This window comes from Neophocaena asiaeorientalis, unplaced genomic scaffold (genome assembly GCF_003031525.2).
Source record: "Neophocaena asiaeorientalis asiaeorientalis breed wild unplaced genomic scaffold, Neophocaena_asiaeorientalis_V1.1 scaffold145, whole genome shotgun sequence".
Classification (NCBI taxonomy): domain Eukaryota; kingdom Metazoa; phylum Chordata; class Mammalia; order Artiodactyla; family Phocoenidae; genus Neophocaena; species Neophocaena asiaeorientalis.
In genome coordinates this window covers 3,627,227-3,645,836 of record NW_020172629.1, presented here as the reverse complement: position 1 = coordinate 3,645,836, position 18,610 = coordinate 3,627,227, and the positions used below count along the sequence as shown (strand labels likewise).

General features: G+C 39.3%; 1 protein-coding gene across 10 annotated transcripts in view; it reads left to right on the top strand.

Annotated features, from left to right (window-relative positions):
* The window catches only part of LMBR1 (limb development membrane protein 1), a 183,461-nt gene that overhangs the window by 77,589 nt on the left and 87,262 nt on the right, over positions 1 to 18,610 (top strand). For all 10 annotated transcript variants that reach the window (XR_003002446.1, XM_024739170.1, XM_024739171.1 and 7 more), the window contains 4 exons: positions 1,429 to 1,555; positions 2,027 to 2,095; positions 2,901 to 2,965; positions 5,979 to 6,051. Coding sequence is in view for 9 of the 10 variants with exons in the window: in XM_024739170.1 (XP_024594938.1) it covers positions 1,429 to 1,555; positions 2,027 to 2,095; positions 2,901 to 2,965; positions 5,979 to 6,051 (334 nt within the window). In the remaining variant the exon portion in view is untranslated. The remainder of the gene's footprint in view (positions 1 to 1,428; positions 1,556 to 2,026; positions 2,096 to 2,900; positions 2,966 to 5,978; positions 6,052 to 18,610) is intronic.

The following is an 18,610-nucleotide window of genomic DNA, read 5'->3' as shown; positions in this document are numbered from 1 at the left end:
TTCTTGCTTAGAAAGAGAGGAAGAGAGAAAAAAGTCAGTGCTAAAAGGTAGTGGTCATGTTCTGGTATCCTAATGGTTTGAATGTGTGAAGTGTAGGTTCAGAGAGTTCTTCAGTAAGTAGGAGTATATTTTTTAGTAGTGCATTTTGTGACTGTCCCTGTTTCATCTCACTTGAGTAATAGCTACTGTGAGATCTAATGTGTTAAATAAAATACAGGTCGTCATCACTCTGGTTTACCGGCCTCCCTTGCTGTGAGTGTGTAAGGTGCCCTGACTCTTCCATTTGAAGACACATTTTAACCTGTCAGGGGCAGCCCTGGTAAGGCTGAACTAAGAAGAAAAGACCACTTCAACTCTGAGTCATCATTTAGGGCTGGGAACACTTTGGCCATGGCTTTAGGACATTTCCTTTCCTATTGAATTTGAGGAACTGGGGTGCTATGATTTAAGTGCAACCTGTTTCTGTAATTCAGAAATTAGAAAATAATATTTAGGGCAAAATTGAAATAAGTCTATGTTTTAGATTTTTATTTATAGTTCATATCTTTAAACTATTTTTAATATGGAAGGAAAGATTACGTGACTTATTGAGAAACATGGATATAATTTTGGTGTGTTAGACGTTGTAAATTAGTGCATTAAAGTATAAAATATCAACATGAATCTTTACATTTAGGTACAGGTTCAATCATTTGATGACTTTCTAAGAATATGAGAAAGTTGTTTTTTGTTTTTGCCTTGTCCCGTAGGTGTTGATTTAAGTCCGGCCTCTCGTTTGGCCCTGAGGTCAGAATTTGTTTTATATTTAAAACAAAATTGTGCCTGATGATTCTTTATTATATTCCAGCCTCGTGGACTTAATGAAAATTCTATCTAATGTGGAGAAAGGGATGATACTTAATTGATATAAATACTATCCATTTCAACGGTTTCTAAGGCTGGATTACCACGAGGAGTTCTTCGTCTGGGCACTAGAGGGCTCTGGAGGCTGTGGGGAGCTAACAGAACCCCCGTGTTCTCTAGTAGATGGTGCTTTATGCTTTCACCAAGTTGGGTGTTCTCGGAACTGTTTGGCGGTACACCTTAATTAGCCTTATATTCCCTTGATTAGAATCACAGATAAAAATTTGTTAATCTCCTTTCTTGGCGGAAAGTGTTAGGAAAGTAATTAATTGTTTAAAATGGCTCTGCAAAATGTTTTTATGAAGAATTGTTTTGGTACTTTCTTCAAAGCTTAATGGTGTTTTACATAATTTTGAAAAGTCAGCTTAAACGTCACAACAGTAAACATTTAGTGTTTTTTGTCCTGCTAATAAATGTAAATTTCCTCCCCTTTCAAAGAATTTTTATGCTTTCATATAGACAGAAACCTAATTGTTCATGTGATGAAATAAAATATTAAAATTATATCTTTATTATATTTTTCAGGGAATCCGAGCCCGAATTTTAGAAACTCTGGTCATGCTTATTCTTCTGGCCTTGCTTATTCTTGGGATAGTGTGGGTAGCCTTGGCGCTCATTGACAATGACGCTGCGAGTATGGAATCTTTATATGGTACGGATTGACTTGTTTAAACCAGTTTCTCTAGTGGAGACTACAGTTTGGAATATAATTACACATTCACTTTTTAAAACATTTTAATAGTTCTTTGTATAGTTAATCCTTGTTGTTAATTTACAAAATTAAAAAGTCTTTCGACATGTTTAAGGAAAGAAATGAATGTTTGTGTGTTTCTTGTATGTAGAGCGAGCAAGCAGCTTTTCAGATTTTTTTCTTCCTTTGGTTAATTGGTTTCTGTTCTTAAAATTCCATGGAGGCTCATTTTCTCCCTCCAAACAGGTTTTGCAAAAGGGTTATTTCCTGTTCTTCTGTTTTAGATCTTTTTATTGTACAATTTAGAAATTATATGGTTTAGTAGACTCAAATAGGCAATTATGATGTTTACTATACATTAATTTATGGTCAGTCTATATATCAGTGTATGGTATTTTGGATGCACTAAAATATATTTACATTTTTTAATAGATCTCTGGGAGTTCTACCTACCTTATTTATATTCCTGTATATCATTGATGGGATGTTTGTTACTTCTCTGTAAGTATTTTTCTGACATAATATTGATAATAAAGTAGAGTTGTTCTGTGTTCTAGAAAATTACAGACAGGTTTCCCGATGAGATTCCTTAACAGCTTGGAGGTTTTTTTAAAAGTTGGCCCTTAACTTTTTTTGTATGTTCAAGATAAATTTTGATAAACTGAAACCTTGAAATAATAAGATACTTTTGTTTTTCTCTAAAGAAAGCCTCTTCCACAGAGTTGGAAAGAGAGAGGGAGGGGGAGAGCGTCAGACATGCACGTGCCTCCCCCCCATCATAACACTAGCTTCTACTTTTGAATGGTTATGGTGGAGTTCTGTATGATGAATTGGCAGTCTTTTTTTCACAGTTTGTTTTGTTTTACTTAAGGCATCTCAGCATATCTCAGAGATGTTATAAGCAGATAAAAGTAGGTAAAAGGATGTAAGGTTATAGTTGTCACTTTCGGATATTCTTGTCTGATACTTGATTCAGTTAGTACTTGAAATTTAGTCTGTTCTCTGGTTGGTTTTCTTTAATTTCTTTTAAGTGAAAATACTTATTATTATTCAGCTGCTAGAATCTGGCATATCCTACCCCTCCTTTAGTCTCCATGAATCTTTCCTTAAATATAGGAATGCCCGTCGTCTGTGCACGAACCCCTAGAGCTTCTCTGACGGTGACATTGAGGAGCCCTTTGACAAAACACTGAGAGAACCTAGATTGGAAACAAGCGTTTTCTTACAACAGCAGTCTTTGAGTTTGCTTTATTTTGGGCTAGCAGTTTCTCTCCTAACTCTGAAGTGAGCTTTCTCTGTTCTGCAGTGTGCACTCCAGTTGGCCTCTCCCGCATGTTCACAGTCATGGGGCAGCTGTTGGTGAAGCCAACAGTGAGTATGATGTTGTAAACCATTTTGTTTGTTAAATAGACATTTTTACATTTGAACATCTTTTAGGTTCTAAAGTAGCATTCAGAAACAAGAATATTTTTATGTGTTTATAACCCAAATTGTCATTGTTTTTATTTTAATCTTTTTCATCTTTGGGAACCAAATTTGCTTTTGCTCTTAAAATACTAACTATAGGCACTCAGCTAGAAATTCTTCTAGCAAATTTGAAGACAAAATGTATAGATATTTACAGGTATTTTAGGAGCCCGTTATCTTATATCAAATGGTAACTCTTTTGTGTTTCAAAGTTTATATATTCTTTGACTTACAAAGCAGTTATTTTCTGAAAGTTTGTCTGCATATTATATCTTGATTAATTGAATTATACCTTTCCCTCTAATCTCAGAAATGCTGTATATTCATTTAAAAATAATTTTCAGTTGGTAGTAGTTTTGATGATTTGTCCCTAAGTTACTTGGGCCTCTAGCTATTTTGTCAAATATTTAATAAAATGACCATAATTCTTACCTGTAGCTAGGGAATTGTCACATTATTTTCATGGATCCTCATTGCCTACAAGCTCAAGTCTAAACTATTCACATGATACAAGGCCTTTCACAACTGTCCCCCGCTGAATTTGCCTGTAGCTGCCCCTGCCCCCATTGCTTCCCTGGTGACTGATTCTAGCCAGTCTCACAGCTGACTTGCTGTGCCCAGAGCAGCCTGGATTCTTCCACTTCCCAGGCATGTCGAGGGTCTTTCTCTCACTTCTGCCTCTTACCTGCTTCAGCCACCTGCCAGTCTCCTGAAGTCCTGGCTCTGAGACCAGCTGCATATACTACCTGTCTTTGACCCTTGCCTCACTTCTTCTTTAAGCTAAAATAATCAAGCTCCTTCCTCTGCATTTCTCATATTCCCCTTTATATTTCACTAGTAGTATTTATGAAATTATTATGGTTATATGTTTTTCTTCCCTATCAGTGTAATTCATCAAGGGAAAAAACTGAGAGAATATCATGGTAGACATTCTTTTAGTAAATGCTTGCTTAATTTTGAAAGTTTTTTAATAAATAATCTTTGTATTTTTAAAAAATAAAAATGGATTTTTTAACCTGCTACATAAATGTACACACACTCAAATACATGTCCTATCAAATCTTGAAATTTACTTCCCTCTTAAAGAGGTTTTGTGACATTGCATTCATTTAGTTTCTTCCTAATTCTCTGGATTTTTTTTTGTTGTTGTTGTTTTGGTCTCTCCATTTCTACTTTCTTCCCCCTAAAATAGGCAAATGTTTAAAGTTCTGTCCTTGATCTAAAGGTGCTCTGCTCTGTTTTCCTGAGCACCTCTGCCACTTCCACATCACTTCTAAATGTCTAATCCTAGTGAGAAAAAGAGAGTGAATACAAACTACAGTATATTTTAAGTGCTATAATTGAAGGCCCTATGGAGCTGAAAAGTCAACAGATACAAAATCAAACTACTTATCTCCCCTCCCCAAGCTTATTTTCTCCCAAACTTGTCTATTATTAGTAACATGTTCAAACTCTTTAATGTTTGCCTCTTTCCTTGTTCCTAACATCCAATAATAATGGGTATTTATTCAGTAATTAAGTATATGCTATATGCTTGCACTAAGTACTTTATTTACATGCATAATTTCATTTAATCCTGATGACAGACCCATAAGTTAGGTGATGGTGTTCTTATTTTATGGTTGAATTATCTGCAGTTCAGGGAGATCAGGTAGCTTATACAAGATCACAGATCTGAGAGGATGAGGCAGGATTTGAACCCAGAGGCTCTTTTCAGCGCCTGGGCTCTGGACCACTCCTTGTTCTGCCATTAGCTCCAGAGTCATCGAGCAGCTTTACTGCTAAGTGTACTTTGTACCTCTCCACCTGTATGTTTTGCTTGTCACTTCCTCTGAGCAAAATGTCTTTCCTCCTTTTGGTAAGTGAAGCTATTGGGTAAGATGCTACTACCATCAAAACCATTTGCCAAGACTTTTTTCTTCCCAAATAGAAGGTGGGAATCTTTCTTCTTCTGAACTTTTGTTAACATTTTATTTTAGCTTCAGTTATGACATTACTTTCAATTCTATAATTTTTTTTTCTTTTTGATTTTTCGTTTCTCTCCTGGACACTAGAATATAAGGTGTTTGAGGTCAAGGCCTAAGTCCGATCCATATTTAGGTCCCCATCAGCCCAGACTGGCTAAGAGCACAGGCTTTGAAGACAGATAACTTTTCTTTGCCAAACCTTTGTTTCTTGGCATATTACAAGATACAGCGAGAGCGGTCTGTTTTTCATAGGGTTGTTGTAGAATCAAGGGGATGAAGCACACCAACCCTTACACAGTGCAGATAATATCCCGTATAATTGGTTACTGGTTAGTGGGGTTTTTTGGTGGGTGTTTTTACTAGTGTCGTATACTGTGGTAGTGAGTGTTGTGTATGTTAGCACACTATTTTTCTAGGGCTCTGTCTATAGGATGTTTTTCATAATACCAGTGTTTAATATTTGTGGAAATTTTTTAGTATGTAATGATGATGTAAATGGAAAGTATTGATGGTAGTGATTTAGTTTATGGGTTTTTTGTTTTACACATTATGCAGGTTAATGTAGATGAGAAACCAGTGTTGGACTGGGTGATCTATTCCTCTGGCTCTAAAATATTGACTTGGGCGTAGAGATGTTATTGCATTTAGCTTCTTGGATGTTTAGAATTCATACATTTGTGTGCCATTGAGAGAGTTGCAGAGTTCTTTAATTCTTTAAACTGAAAAAAATCAATTTAAATGTATGTAGATTTTGTGATAATCAGCTTTTGATGTGCTTAGTTATATACTAAGAATTTCTACTTAATTTGCAAGTAGAATAGTTTGAGCATTTTTAATTTAGATTCCTAGTAATTTGAATGGTTATCTAAATTATAGGCCAAATAGCCTAAATATTCTCGTAAGCACTACTTACGTAATGTATTATTCAATAGTTTGATGTTTAAATTTAGATTCTTGAAGACCTGGATGAACAAATTTATATTATTACCCTAGAGGAAGAAGCACTTCAGCGACGACTAAACGGTAAGTATTTATTACATATTTAGACCAGAATAAAAAATTATTTAATTCAAAAAAGACAGATAATTGAGGGAAAAAATAGAAGCCTCTCAGTACTTTGTGCTGTTGCCTGAGGCCAAGATGTCAGAGAAACACGTGAACTTCCCAGGTGAGGAGAGGGTTACTGAGGAGTAGCGGCACTTTGGTCAGGGTCCCATCTCTCCCTAACTGATAGTAGCTGTAACCAGCAGGGTCAGTTCAGTGCTGGGACACTGGCCACTAAGGTATATCCCTCTTCTACCAGATCCTAACGTATTGGAAGCATTATGACTTGTAGTTGCTGAGGTTCTGCAGATTTGCATGTTGTCTTAGTGACTGTAGTATCCCTACCTCATGTCTCTCCTGTTGAAATCTCTAATGCACGGTAAAAAGCAGGGTTTCTCTGACACTAAGGGACCAAATTAGACTCTGTTGTACTTAGGAACTCTGTTGTCATTTGGGGATGCTGTTCATTGTTAGCTGGTAACCATGTAAGCATGTCAAAGATTTTAAAATTTAATTTTTCATTACTGATCATTTTTGGCTTCAAATGATGAACCAATGAAGAAAAGAGTGATGACAGTTTAACAGAGAAATGACATCGTAAAATTTTCTTTATTTTACTCAAATGAATTTCACCCTGCACTCTTTTCTCCTACAAAGTGTTTTTTTTTTTTTTTTAAATGTTGAAAACCTAAACACCAAGATCAGATTATTTATAGCTAACCATAATTCAAGAGTTGGTATAAAATGGAAGGTTACTTTAACTGTGAAATACTGAGAAATGGGAAGGAAAATACCTGTTTTCTTCAGTTACAGATAGTGAATTTAAATCATCAACCCAAAAGTGTTGATAACATTTAGAGCTTTATTCTTAGATCAAAGAATTTCAGATTGTATCTATTCTAGAGAATTCTTGTCAGTAATAATTATATGCTTTGATACTGATAACTTTTAGACTGGAACTACAGGTATCTTTTATTCTTCTAACTTTATTAAAGCTACTTTAGCATATAAGCCTATTTAATTTAAGAATTATAACTTTAATCAATACTGTCAGCTTTATCATATTTCATTAAAGTAGTTAATACTATAATGAATTTGTCTTAGTTAGGTAATCATGCCGCTGTGTAATAAAACATGCCTGAATCATAAAGAATACATGTCCAGCTGCCTCCTGCAGTATGTGGGGCTTATGTGTCAGCCTAGATGTATACTGGTTCTGCCTTACAGCTCAGGAGGCTAAGATCTAGGGAGGGTAAAACACACTGCTCTGTGAATTAAAGAATTTGAATTAAGTCTAATCAAAACAGACTTCCACATACAGGCTTTTCTCACTTTGTCCTTCAGCAATGGGGAAAAAAAAGTCCCTCCAGAATCTTTCTAGATCCTTGGCTCCTCACATCAAAAGTGGTTCGTTATATCTAAAGAAATTGAAAAGGAGGACTTTCCTGCTGGCACAGTGGCTAAGAATCCGCCTGCCAGTGCAGGGGACACGGGTTCAAGCCCTGGTCCGGGAAGATCCCACATGCCGCGGAGCAACTAAGCCCGTGGGCCACAACTACTGAGCCTGTGCTCTAGAGCCTGCGAGCCACAACTACTGAGCCCATGTGCCACAACTACTGAAACCTGTGTGCCTAGAGCCTGTGCTCCGCAACAAGAGAAGGCACTGCAGTGAGACGCCTGAGCACCGCAAAGAAGAGTAGCCCCTGCTCACCGCAACTAGAGAAAGCCTGTGCACAGCAACGAAGACCCAACACAGCCATAGATAATAAATAAATAAATGTATTAAAAAAAAGAAAAGAAACTGGAAAGGAAATACTTGCCAGAAGTTTAAGGTATTATATAATGAGGCAAAGCCAAAATAAACAAAGCTCTCCGGCTAGCACAATAATGTTATAGTTTGTAGAGAATTAAGGATGGTATGATAGCTGATGCTAAGTGTAATTTTATTTTCTGCCATTTTGGGAAGCCATGCACTACTTCTGACTGCTCTGTTGGTAGGTTGTCATTAAAATCTTTCCAGTGAGACTCTTTGTTGGGATAAATGCTGTAGTTTTGCTGTTTGCTGTTGGTTAGCACTATGGACTGTTTCAGGTAGAAAATAATAGGCTTGTAACATAAAGCGTTCTATGGCAAAATGGACATTTTGACTAACATAGACTAAGAATTGTGAGCTTCAGTAAAGTGTATTTATCAGTATGTGCAGAGGAAAAAAACCAAGATGGAACAAAACTGTATTTTATGATTTGCTGTTTTTTAAGAAAATATAGATCATGGGAGGTTAGTAATGGAAATCATCCCATGGATTTTATTTTATTTTAATTTATTTATTTTTGGCCACATTAGGTCTTTGTTGCTGCGCACAGGCTTTCTCTGTTTGCGGTGAGTGGGGGCTACTCTTCCTTGCAGTGCGTGCGCTTTGTTGTGGTGGCTTCTCTTGTTGCAGAGCACGGGCTTCAGTAGTTGCAGCACACGGGCTTCAGTAGTTGTGGCATGTGGGCTCTAGAGCACAGGCTCAGTAGTTGCGGCGCACGGGCTTAGTTGCTCCGCGGCATGTGGGATCTTCCCGGACCAGGGCTCGAACCCGTGTCCCCTGCATTGGCAGGTGGATTCTTAACCACTGTGCCACCAGGGAAGCCCCACAGGGATTTTATTTAGTACTGTGTCAAGTGTATTTTGTTGTAACAGTTATTTTATATTTTAAATTATTTTTAAAAAGTGAAGTTTTAACTTTTTTACTCTGGGCTATTAAAAAGAATTGCAGAATAGAGTAAAAGATTTTTAAAAATACAGATTACAGCAGTGATTCACCCCAGAATTTGTGATGGTGTTTGCTAAGGGCACATTGAGTGTGCTTTCTTGGTTTGCGTGGGCTGTGACGCGCATCGCATGAATCTTGAATCTTGGGAACATCTGCATGGTTTGCTCTGATCCCAGCTTTACAGTTATCTGGAAAAAACGTGATACTTAATATCAAGAGGTGCTTTACTGTGGGACTAACACCATTTTTTCTGGACGATAAGATGACTTGTTGTGGTTGTTATTATATCCCTGGAGTTGGGTTTTCATGCCTGGTGTTTAAGTTATCAGTGTAGCTTTAGGATGGGCTGCCTGCCTGTGACTCCGTTGCTTCTCGTTGACCCTTGATGGTGCTAGAGGTTTTGTTCTTGTTAATATTATTGTTATTTCATAAAATACAGTAATAAAATAAAGCTAACGGGTATACTGTTATAAAGAAGCCATCCTGTTACCAGTCTGCTCCACTCTTTCTCCTCCCTTTTCTGTTTACTGCACATCTTCTTCTAAGAACCAGACATTGTGCAGGTGAATTTAGAAGCTGAGTCTCAAGATCATGGACTAGTTAACTGAAGAACAGGAAAAGAAATGGTGAGACTCTGTGAAGGTTGTGTCCAGCGCTGAAAGACTTGGAAAGAAATGGAGGGGAGCTGTATGGGATCCTGGAGCGGGAGGGAGCCCGAGCGCCACGCCATCTGGCCAAGCCCCCTTCCCTCACGTTCACCTACCCTGGCAAGAGTAAAGTGACGTCCCCAGAGCTCGTGCGGCTCTGGCAAGACTCCTGTGCCTTCCCACTCTCGGCACTTGGGACCCGCAGGGATAATGGGTGCGTTTTGCTCATTGCCCCTTTCTGCCGGCTGGCATGAGGAGCCTGGGGTATGCAGTTCTTTGCATCTCAGACTCTGTGTTCCCCATGTCTCTCTTTGTCCCTTTTCTGCCCCAATTTCCCACTGTCCCCTAGCTCGTGAACCTTCTGCTTTAGCACTTGGAGCTGAGCGCTCACTCGGCAGCAGAAGCCTGGATGCTCAGCCTTCGCCCTCTTGCGTGAAGAACCGTGCTTCCTCGGGAGCTCCCTCGGTGGGGCTCCGTTTCCCCACAGCCTTGGCTGGCCTCCTCTTGCTCTCTTTCAGACACTTTGAATCTCGCGTCTTTGGACCTTGACCTGATTGACGCCTTCTCCCCTTTTCAGGCACCCCTCCCACCCCAGGCTGTTCCTGCGCCCTCCTGGAGGCTGTTGTTTTATCTCCTCATTCATGATCATTCTCTCTACAACACCTATCATAATTCTTGGTGGTTTCAGTGTCCCAGTACTCTGGGAGCTCCTTGACCTCTCTCTTCCAACGATCTCCCTCAGCTGCTTATTGCCTGGGATTATAATGCAGGCCTTGTCATGAGCGGGAGCTCAAGTTCTTGCATAATCTCAAAATCAGTCGTCCTCCTCTCCAGCTCTGATTTTTCCAGCTCACTTCCCACAGTTCTTCAGTATTGAGACTTAACGTGTCATTTATTTATCCTAATAACTTTTTATTACCAGCCCCACCCTTTTCCATCATACCCTTGCTTTGTCACAGTTTAAATTCCTGGGCCGTCGTTATAACCGTTCCCTCATGTGCACCCTCAGTCCCCTTTCCCTCTCACTCTGTTGTACTCATGCCTGGCGAGACTGCAGCCTTGCTTCCAGCCAGCTCTGGATGTCCTCTGCACTCACGTCTGTTCACGTCTGACCATGACTGCCTGGCCTTTCTTTATGTGCATGACCATAGGTTCTCCTCGATGACTATTTATGTCTTCTCTTTTCTCAGACCATCTTCACTGTCACTCTCAGGTGATAACTTTGCTTCCTATTTTCTTGAGAAAATAGAAGCAATTATGGCACAACTTGCACGAGCGTTTCCCTTTGTGTGGATCCACCTACCTGCAGCTGCCCCTGCTTGTGCTGCCTTTTCTCCTTACACTGTGGCTACATTGTCCCTGCTTCTGGCTACGGTTGGCCCTCCCCTGTTGCACTGGATTCTGTCCCTTCTCACTGATTCTAGGACAGAACTCTAGTCGTTCTACATTTCTCTTACAGAATCAGTTTTTCACCAAGTGGATCATTTCCATCAGCATAGAGAATTACTGTGATTTTTCTCAACAGAATGAAAGACCAAGTGAAAGAGAGGAAGGAAAGGAAGGAAGTGTCGATGAAAAACTAATCAGTTGATCTAAGAAAGAAATGGAAAATTTTGTTCAAACCAAATTGAGGATTATAACTTGGGAACAGTCTCTCAGAAAACTCCAAGAACCGGTCCTCCTCTTAGAGGTGAAAGCACAGTTGTGTGAGTTTTTGAGACAGAGAGCTGTGCATTAAATGACGTATTATCAACAGTTTATACAATCCAGACCTACACATACAAAGTGAGTAGTGGGTAGTGGGTCATCGCCGTCCTTTACAGGGTTAAGAAGGAAGGTTATCTCCTAAGGAGTCGTCTTGTTGGTGCCAGGAGAACGTTGCTCTTTGTGGTTGAGCAGGTATTTCTGCGGATGGGGCCGTGTGGTCAATGCATAGTGCAGATACATGGTGCACAGTGTGGGGAGAGAGGCGGCCAAAGGGCAGAGAAAACTTCTTGTGTTAAAATTTTCCTTGACTTGCCTTAGAATACAAATTTTTCTTTCCTCAGAAGGAAGGAAAGCAAATCAATCTGTCTTGACCTCCTGCCTGCTCCAGCTCACCACCTCATTTCTTTCCCACTTTTAGAGCGGAACTCCCAAGGGTTGTATTCTTGTTGGCTTCATTTCTGTGCTTTGAACGTTTGGCTTTGAACTCACTTCTGCCTCCACGACTCTACCGAAGTGCTGGTGCCAGGTTGGCCCCGAGTTCAGAGTCCTCGTCTTACACTCCCCTCTCCTTGAAATCGTTTTATTCCACTTGGTTTTCAGTTTGCTACACTTTCCTTGTCCTTCCATTTAATGGGCTGCTGCTTCTCAGTCTGCTTTGCTGGGTTTTCTCTGTGTCCATTCCTTCTTCACACAGGACAGCCTCAGGCCTCGGTCCTTAAACTTCTCTTTTCTGTTTGCCTGCCCTCCTCTGGTTGTGTCCTTTGGCCGCGTGGCTTTATACCACCTGTGTGCTGCTGACCTCCGACTGTGTAGATCCAGCTGCCTAGCAGACACTCCACTGGGCTGATTGGCATCTTGAACATATCTAGTCCAGGATCAACTAATTCCGCCTCTGTTAGAGTGGACCCATCCCTGTAGGTGGCAAATCCATTCGTCCAGGTGCTCAGGCTAATATGTTGGCGTCTCTTTCTCTTAATTCCCATGTGGATTCCTTCGCAAAGCTGTCAGCTCTCACTTCAAAGCCTCTCCAGCATCTTACCACGCCTCACCACTTGCACTGTCACCACTCTGGTTTGAGTGGCCAGTCACCTCTTGGTTAGATTCTGTAGTTTCCTGGTGGGCTCCCTGCATCTTTGGCCTTGTGAGTCAAGGAGAGCGCTTGAAAATGTAAGTCAGATCTCACTTGTTGGCTCCGGTCTGTAGCTTCTGCATCCTCTGGCTTCCTCTCCTGCAGTCTTCTTGCTGTTCTTTTCTCATGCGGCCTGCCCCGCCTCTGCCTCCTGCCTTTCAGGTCTTTACCTAATGGTCCCCTTCTCCGTGGGCTTTCCCATGCTGTGAGCCTTGTGGCTGTGATTTCGTAGTGCCAGACCCACCTCCACCCTGGCACTTCTTTCCCCCTTCCTGCTTTATTGTTTCTATGGCACTTTCCAATCACTGACATGCTGCTCACTTTTCATATATTGCCCATCTCTCCACCTGGAACAGGAACTCCACAGGGCAGGGATTTTTGCTTATTTTCTTCCTGATCCTCTGATACTGCCAGACATGTGGTGGGTTGGTAGTAAATACTTGTTGCATATGTAAACGGATAGATGAAAAACACACATGATGGATGGTTGTCATTTTACCATAGATGTGAAGAAGGAAGAAGTAAAATTTGGTGACAGCATAAAAGACAATCACATGGAAGAGTATTTAGGAAAGCCCATAGTAGAGACCTCTGGAGACAAACCAAGATTGAGGGGCTGGAGGACCGTGTGTGCTGGGTGTTAGTGAAGAAGCAGAAGTAAGGTGATTTTCCCCTATTGTTAACCCAGGAAATGGGAGCAGTCACAATCCATTTCTACTCCAGGACCCCTGAAGAGTAGCCCAGCAGAAAGTCTCATTACATTAATCGTGGTAGAAAATCTTTTGCCTAATTCCTTCCCAGGATAAAGGTATATATTTATCATTAGCCTGTTTAAGTGTTTAAGTTATGCAACAGCATTAATTGAAATAATTAGCTTTTGTGTGTATAGCCTGTGGGTGTACTGGGTACCTTTAGAAGCACCATAATGAACAGGAATTTATTTTTGTTGTTTAAGTTCACACCCTTCACAGTTCTTTTAATGTAATTTATTTAAAAATATTATAGCCTTTGAACTTAGTGATTCAATTCGGTTTCGTTAGGTACTGTTTTCATCTTCACGATAAAGAGTTAGTATATCACTTTCGGTGGCGGTTACTTTCCTGCTTCGTTCTGATCTTTTTTTCAAAGCTTTTTCTATTGAAGTTGATACTGATTCTTTATTTTTAAGAGCACAGAAGATGTACTTGTTTCATTTTTGCTGAGTGTCATGTTGCAGGACCTTTGTATTCTGAAAGGTAAAGGATTGAAAAAAACGACATATCTGAATTTTTTGTGGAACTAAGTGACCTGTCAGAAGCATTTTGTCACCATCAGTCCTTGAATCTTGCTGTTTATAACAATCTGAGTTTGCCAGGCAGTCTCTGCTTGCTTTAGAGTTCTAGCATCCTGTCGGAAGCTTTCCCATTGTCATTGGCAAGACAGTTAGCTATATGATGTCTTTCACAATAACACCTTTAATGGTATAAGGAGGCTTATGTTGGGTTTTATCTCATGTCCGCTACGTTACTTTCATCTTGACTTTCCTTAGGCATTCTTCTGTAGTCCAGCAATGGTTATTCTGTTGGTTATACCATTGAAGTGAGACTGTCTCAGATTTAGCAGACTCTGGCCCACTTCGAGAAATGTTTGGGCTTAGACAGGCTGAAGGTGATCAAGTATCAGCTTTCATCAAGAACATACATAGCAAAGATTGTTGACACTGAATGACCCTTTTTTGGGCAATACTGTGATAGAAGAAAATATTTAGTAATATCTTGACTTCATGAACTAACAGAAAAGAGTATTAATTCTACTGGTAATACTAATTAAACGGTTTCTAATAAGATACCAAAATTTGGGTCCAAGGGTCTGAAACTGTGAGAGACACCTTGTTACAATTTGTTCAGTTTCTTGGGCCATATAATCACTTTTCATGACAATAAAATATGACCCAGATAATGAGATGATGAAGGGATGAAATGAATTGGCTGAAGATACAGTATTAGTAGATGAGGAATACTTTGAAATAACAAACTATAGAATAATTTAAGAGTTAAGTAGCATATATTCTCTGAAATTTAGAGAGATACTCTATAGATGATCCAGATTTGTTAGCAGAAGATGAATTAATGCATATGAGCTGCTTGTTCAACCACATTTATGTGGAGGATGGTGTTCCTGAGAGTAGCACATATAAAATAATCTTAACATCTTATCTAGCTTAAGATCTACCAATAACTTATAGCTAAAGTAGAAAAAAAAAGGCCAAACCATTACTTTAATTGTACATAGCTTCATATAATGTTCCTAAAGCTGATTGTTTAATACTCTTCATCTTGCTTGTGGTCTTTTATAATCAAAGTCTTTTGCGGGCTTCCCTGGTGGCGCAGTGGTTGAGAGTCCGCCTGCCGATGCAGGGGATGTGGGTTCGTACCCCGGTCTGGGAAGATCCCACATGCCACGGAGCGGCTGGGCCTGTGAGCCATGGCCGCTGAGCCTGCGCATCCGGAGCCTGTGCTCCGCAATGGGAGAGGCCACAGCAGTGAGAGGCCCGCGTACTGCAAAAAAAAAAAAAAAAAAGTATTTTGCATTTTCAAAATTGTGTTGAATATCAAAAGTCTCATATTACTTGGTTCTATAATTAGCCATATTTTGTGGATATGTTAGAAGTAAATAGAAACTATTATTTTAACAAATGTTAGCACTGCAAATGGAATAGAAATAGAGTTTTTGAGTATGCGAGTTGTCTGTCTCCTCTGTAGATAGTAGTAGTATTTGTTCATGCCCAAATAGATGCTTTAGAGATTTCATGGCCAGGCTTCAGTTTTCAAAAGCTTTCTGGCATCTGTCTAATTATCAGTGGCTTTATGGTGTACAGTAATTGGTGTTTGCTTAGGGGATGGAGACTGTTCATTCTATGAATTATTAGGAGTCTTGGGCTTTAACAGCTAACTTGTTTGTCTAAGTGACTAGAAATAATTAAAAGTACTTGAGTGACTTCACATTCTTGGTGATAGAAATAACTTTGGTCAATTTAAAGTACTAAGTATAATGAAAATTTTAAAGAGTTACTTAGATAACAGATTTTCTAATCAGCTTTCTTTTGGCTATATGCTAAATGTAAACGTTAAATGAAAAAATAATGTTTATACTAGAGGTATCTATTTCCAAGTAGTATTCATTGTGGGACTAAGTTTAGGACACTGAATTGTTTATGGTCCTGAATTGTTTAGGGAGATTGTTTTATTGCTTCATATTCTTTGAATTGTTTACATACCTAGTTGGAGATTTATGTTTGTTTTTAAAAATACAACATTATATATTTTATATTAAATAATTAGTGTCTGTCCTTTAACATATGAATGCATGTCAGTTAAGGCTCTCTTATGTATTAAGAAAAGGTGTGGGCTTCCCTGGTGGCGCAGTGGTTAAGAATACACCTGCCAATGCAGGGGACATGGTTTTGAGCCCTGGTCTGGGAAGATCCCACATGCTGTGGAGCAACTAAGCCCGTGCACCACAACTACTGAGCCTGCGCTCTAGAGCCTGTGAGCCACAACTACTGCAGCCCACGTGCCTAGAGCCTGTGCTCTACAACAAGAGAAGCCACCGCAGTGAGAAGCCTGCACAGTGCAGTGAAGAGGTAGCCCTTGCTTACCGCAACTAGAGAAAGCCCGCATGCAGCAAAGAAGACCCCACGCAGCCAAATATAAATAAATAAATATCTAAAAAAAAAAAAAGAAAAGGTGTAAGGACAGCTTAATTATTGAAGAAGTGCTGGACTTTGGGAAATTATGTTATCTTGCAAGCAAAATATTTTCAATACCACACTAGTTTTTCAGTTTAAGAATAAAGCTGGGAAAAGTTGCCTTCAGCTATTAGTTTTCCTGAATCCAAAGAGATAGGTGGGGCAGGATCAAAAATACTCATTTGATCAAAGTTATTGGCTCTGAGGGTATTCTTACCTGTGTAAGAAAGATGAAAGGTGTTGTTTTTATTGCATGCTAGTAACAGTGTAATTTTGAACTAATTGGTGGTGAACTGCCAATCACCTAGGGGGAATGCAAATAGATACTCTTACAATTTCCTTTGAGGTAGTGAAGTCTTATGTTGAGGCTGGAAGGAAAACAGAATAATACCGTTAAATTGACCTTAAATGAGCTGCTTTGTGGTTTTCTTGGCGAATCCCTTTTTATTTTTCGTGACTAGTCCAAACAGGTTTTGTCTACCAATTTGACTTATTGACTAGACAATGCTGACACTGAATATTTTAGATTCATTTTGAAGTAAAGTAATGATAATACAGTTCTTTAGGATATTTTGATCATTTTGTCGCTGCCGCTTAAATTTGTGTAACATTCCAGAATTCTTTGCAGTGTATCATGATTCCTTACAAGAGCCATCATTTCCTTCCAGTCATTTATAATGGAATATTCCGCCCAAACAAGCTTACTTTTCTCACTTAGGTAGTGAGATATACAGTAAAGGATGGTGGTGTCTTTGAAAATCGTGTTATTCCAGATGAATCTAGTCATTTAAAAAAGGCGTAATTTCTTTGAGGACAATAAGAATGTATTCTTGATTTTAGTATGCAACCCAGTCAGTGTTTATTAACTACGCATTGTGTGCCTAGCATTGTGTCACCAAAAAATAAACACACAGTGTTACAGAAATATCACTTTAGTTATTTTCCTTTGAAAACATTGATTAGTCTAGACATCTGTATTGAGCTTCGTAGACATCACACCCACAAAGTAGGCATTTATGTCTTTTCACTTAATTTTACATTGGCAGCAGGAATACTGTCTACTCTGATTCCCTTTCAAAATTCTGAATATTCATCAGATTATTTTTCTAACAGTGAACTGGTTACTGGAATAATGCTTTTCTTCACAAGTATAGGGAATGAAATGTAGTTTGGAATTGTATTTGTAATTTATCAGATATAGAAGTTAAATGAGCATTAACTACAGATACATACCGTATAATTTGTAAAGAAATGAGATAAAAACTAAAATATACTTATCTCTAAGACTATTATATTCAAAGATACTTGAAAATCTTATAATGCTATGCCATCTTACTGTAAATCTCTTTGTTACACAGAAATATCCATTAATTCTGTAACTTAAATGTTTCTCTTTTTGTTTTGGCTGCTAAATTTGTAGTCAGAGTTTAGTAGTTTTGGGTCACACTACCTGAATACATCTATACTATCTTTACCCCTGTTCTTTTATAAACTATATACTGGCAAGTAAAATGATGAAACTCATGAGCTCTGGAAATAGTGTATAACATTTCAGTGCTTGCAAGACCTCAGGTTCTCCAAAAGAGAGAATATTGGATTTCTCTCTCTTTAGCGATGGACGGAAGTGAGAAAGGAAATGCAGTGGGGAATACTTACCTTTTTTAGAAACCTGGGGTAAGACTGAAGTTTTGTGATTCCACAAGAGGACTTAGTGCATTTGTACCCTGCTGCCTTGGGTTGTTGGCCTGAATCCTCCCTTCAGTATTTCTCCCTTTGATAAAGGAGCGCTGTTTGTATCTTGAGAGATGCCAGAGCACTGAGTTGTCTTTCTCCTGAACCAATATTTCTGGTCAGTTCATCCGTACTCCCCAAAAACAAAAATTACTGGGCCCTCCAGATGTTTTGTCACTGTTTGAGCGACTGTGTGCGCTGAGTAGGTGTGAAGGGAAGAATAGCGGCAGATACAGAAAAGTTACCATTCGCTTAGGACTGAGTGACGAAGGCCAAGATGAATAGCGAGAAAGTGTGATTCCAATTGAAGTTAACTAATGGGAGAGACAAATAAGAATTTGTAATTAGCCCCCAAAAGTAAATACCAATTTTCAAAGAGATATAATTAGAGTAGAAAAAGGATTGCCTAGAATGTGGGAAAAACATTATAAAAATTCAGTAGACAAAAGATGTGATAGTCCTTGTGGTAGACAGAATAGTGTCGCACGAAGGTACCCAAGTCCTAACCCCAAGAGCCTGTAAACATGACCCCTTACATGGCAAAAGGGACTTTGCAGTGTGATTAAGCGAGGGGGGTCTCGAGATTATCCTAGGTGATCTGACAGGCCCGGTGTCATCACAACATTGTTTTTTATTTCAAATAAATAAATAAATAAATTTATTTATTTATGACTGTTGGGTCTTCGTTGCCACGTGTGGGCTTTCTCTAGTTGCGGAGCGCGGGGGCTACTCTTTGTTGCGGTGCACGGGCTTCTCATTGTGGTGGCTTCTCTTGTTGCGGAGCACGGGCTCTAGGCACGTGGGCTTCAGTAGTTGTGGTGCCAGGCTCAGTAGTTGTG